The 2,685-nt window shown below is 52.0% G+C and overlaps 1 protein-coding gene across 2 annotated transcripts in view; it reads right to left on the reverse strand.

The window, feature by feature from the left end:
• Window positions 1–1,523: 1,523 nt before the first annotated feature.
• PRPSAP1 (phosphoribosyl pyrophosphate synthetase-associated protein 1) overlaps window positions 1,524–2,685 on the reverse strand; it is a 26,575-nt gene continuing 25,413 nt past the window's right edge. For both annotated transcript variants that reach the window (XM_009328898.1, XM_009328899.1), the window contains exon 10: window positions 1,524–2,625. In XM_009328898.1, coding sequence (XP_009327173.1) covers window positions 2,467–2,625 — 159 coding nt within the window. In that variant the 3' untranslated portion in view covers window positions 1,524–2,466. The remainder of the gene's footprint in view (window positions 2,626–2,685) is intronic.

A 2,685-nucleotide genomic window follows, 5' to 3' on the forward strand; every position in this document is an offset into this window, starting at 1 on the left:
CCGCAGGCTCAGGAGCTCTGAAGCTACACCCAGGGACCGGCCAAGCCTTCTAGGCAGCACTCGGGACTGGCAGGAAAAGCCGTTAAGACCCCCAAACCAGCACAGGGCCACATCAGCAGTGGTACAGCGACAGCAAGGGGAGGATCTTGGGGCAGAAGGGACAACGCTGAGGTTCGATGCTGATGGGATGGCAACCTCGGTCCAGGCTGGGTCAGGTCAGGCAGATGCTGCGTCCTAGCGTACACCGGCCCCACCCCACCATCTCCCCCTGACCTTTGGGGGCCCAGTGAATACAGGGTACCGGTTTTCCTAAAGCAGTTAGGGATTTTGAGATGTAAACATCTCCTGCCTTCAGTTTAGCCAACTGCTTTTGGCTTCTAGTCAGGGTAAGGTTTGAAGTGAAACCTGAGGATAACCCGGGCTGTGGTCCCGAGTACGACCCAGGGGACACCGGCGCAACCCTCTGCTCACTGGTGCCGTGGTTCCACGGTTTCTACCCAAACACAGCCCAGTAAAAGCAAGCCTGAATGGGGCAACAGCACTCCACAAGCCCCGACCTTGCTTCTGGCAGGTCTGACAAGCAGTTTGAAGGGGAGAGAAGAGCGATACTGCTCACATTTTTAGCACTGGCTTCCAGTATGAAGAGCATGGTCCAGTACTGGCTCAGAACAAGGGGGCACGCAGACATCTGCAGGGACTTCACACGCTTCAGTCGATCCGTTCAGTAATACTTACAGCACAGTACCGTGTTACTCCACCAGGCCGAGGAGCCACGCTGCGGTCACAGAGTACAGCTGTGATTTGTTCGCAGTACTTTGAAAATGCAGGAAAACCACTGACAGCCTTAAGACCTCATCCAGCCCTGCGCATCCCTGGTGGGATTTGGCTTGGAGGTTTAATCCACGCTGCATACTGGAGCTGACCCAACTGCTCTGGGCTTTCGTGTACCCTCACCAGGCCACTACTCTGCGAGACAAACTCCCCCGTGCCGAAGCACCCTTGTTTGCCTGGTGTCCAAGGCTTGTCCTGCTCACAGAGTCACTGCTTGCCCCTCGGCACCGTACACGTTTTAGATGCTGGAGTGGAAGAGAAGGATGCAGGCAGAAGTTGGAAGGGTAAGCAAAACTAAACAACTGCCTGCTAGAGACAGCCCGTCAGCAGCAGCGCTTTTTGGAAGCAACTGCTTCCAAGCAGGATTTGTTCCTCACATCGGCAGGGTAGAAAGTGGTATAGGTTTTACTGGAGTGTGTTTGTCAGCCTCATCATGGGGGAAGATCACAGTTTGGGAATTTATTCTTATATCATCCTGGAGACAAAGCCCTTCACAAGCACCTTGTGCGGCTTTCTCAAGTGTCCCCTCCAGCCAAGGATTAGCGTCACTCGAGAAAGGAGCAAGCAGTGAGTCGTACTTCCCCGTGGAAGAAGGCTGCAAGCTGCCAAGTGAGCCCGTTTACAGCAACAGCCCCACGGTACAGACACAGCAGCCGTTCAGAGGGTACAGGGTTCACAGGAAGCACCAAAAATGAAAAATCCTATGCTTTTTATTGCAGGTTCAGTGTTAGTGTTTTGGAGAGCACAGCTGCATTAGAGGCAGATATTGTTCCAACTCCCCTTCCCCACGAGACTGCCACAACTCATCAGGCCCAGGCAACTCCAGAAATTGCGCCTGGTTTTGCAGTGCAGACAAGTGTTCAAGTGAGGACCTAGACCCTCATGTGACTTGCCACTGAAGAACAATAATGATCCAAGGCTCGCAAAATGAAAAGGCCAGCACGTTAACTAGCACCCCTTGCGCTGCTGGGAGACACACGTGAGCTTGTTCCCAGCGCCCCGACACAAGGATGCGAGCAGCCCTGCGAATGGGTTGCCCTGAGCTGCCCCTTCTGGATGTTCCGCTAACTTAGTTTTGATGAAAGTCCTTGCTACGCTGTGCAAGAGATGAGAGGCCACTCAATTGGCAAGGAGCTGCTCCGCTGATCAGCTCTGCCAGCAGCAAGCAGTCCTGCCCAGCTGCCTGAATGAAGCACTCCCTTCTGTGCTCTCAGGCGAGTCACAGTCAGAAACAGAAACCCAAAGGCCGTCTCCTCTTGCTGCCCACACGCAGCAATGAGCAGTCTCTATTCCCTTCTCATAAGCTGACAGCTACTTCTTTTTTGCTTTTCTTTCCCTCCCTACAGGGCAAGAGGTAACACACTAAAAAAAAAAATTAACTTAAAAATTCAACACCACCTCATTTCTCCATCTCTCAATTAAGATGTCATCCTCCCCATTGCCAGTGGCCTCTTCTATTCACCTGTAAAGTGCTGGTCAGGTTGATTTTTTCTATTAGATCTCATGGCTCAAGACCCTGAAAACCTCCTTGCTCCTACAAGAATAAACAGTTGTGTTATGCCTATAATTTATGGTATTGCCTTTTCATGCATATTTCCTTCTCTTGTGGAAGCCAGAACAGGGGCAGCGCCAGGTCTAGTCATCGACAGTGATGTTGCGAAAGAGATAGGCCATGGACTCGCCATTGTGGATTCGTCGGATGGCTTCAGAGAGAATCAAACTGATATCCACAGTCTTTATCTTGGGGCACTGCAGCTTCTGTACCTCGTGAGGAACTGTGTTGGTTACTACCACCTACGGAGTGCCAGAAAGAAAAGACCATTAGTTGTGCCGCCGATACGCTCACTCTCACTG

The sequence above is a fragment of the Pygoscelis adeliae genome, unplaced genomic scaffold (assembly GCF_000699105.1).
Source record: "Pygoscelis adeliae isolate BGI_AS28 unplaced genomic scaffold, ASM69910v1 Scaffold637, whole genome shotgun sequence".
NCBI lineage: Eukaryota > Metazoa > Chordata > Aves > Sphenisciformes > Spheniscidae > Pygoscelis > Pygoscelis adeliae.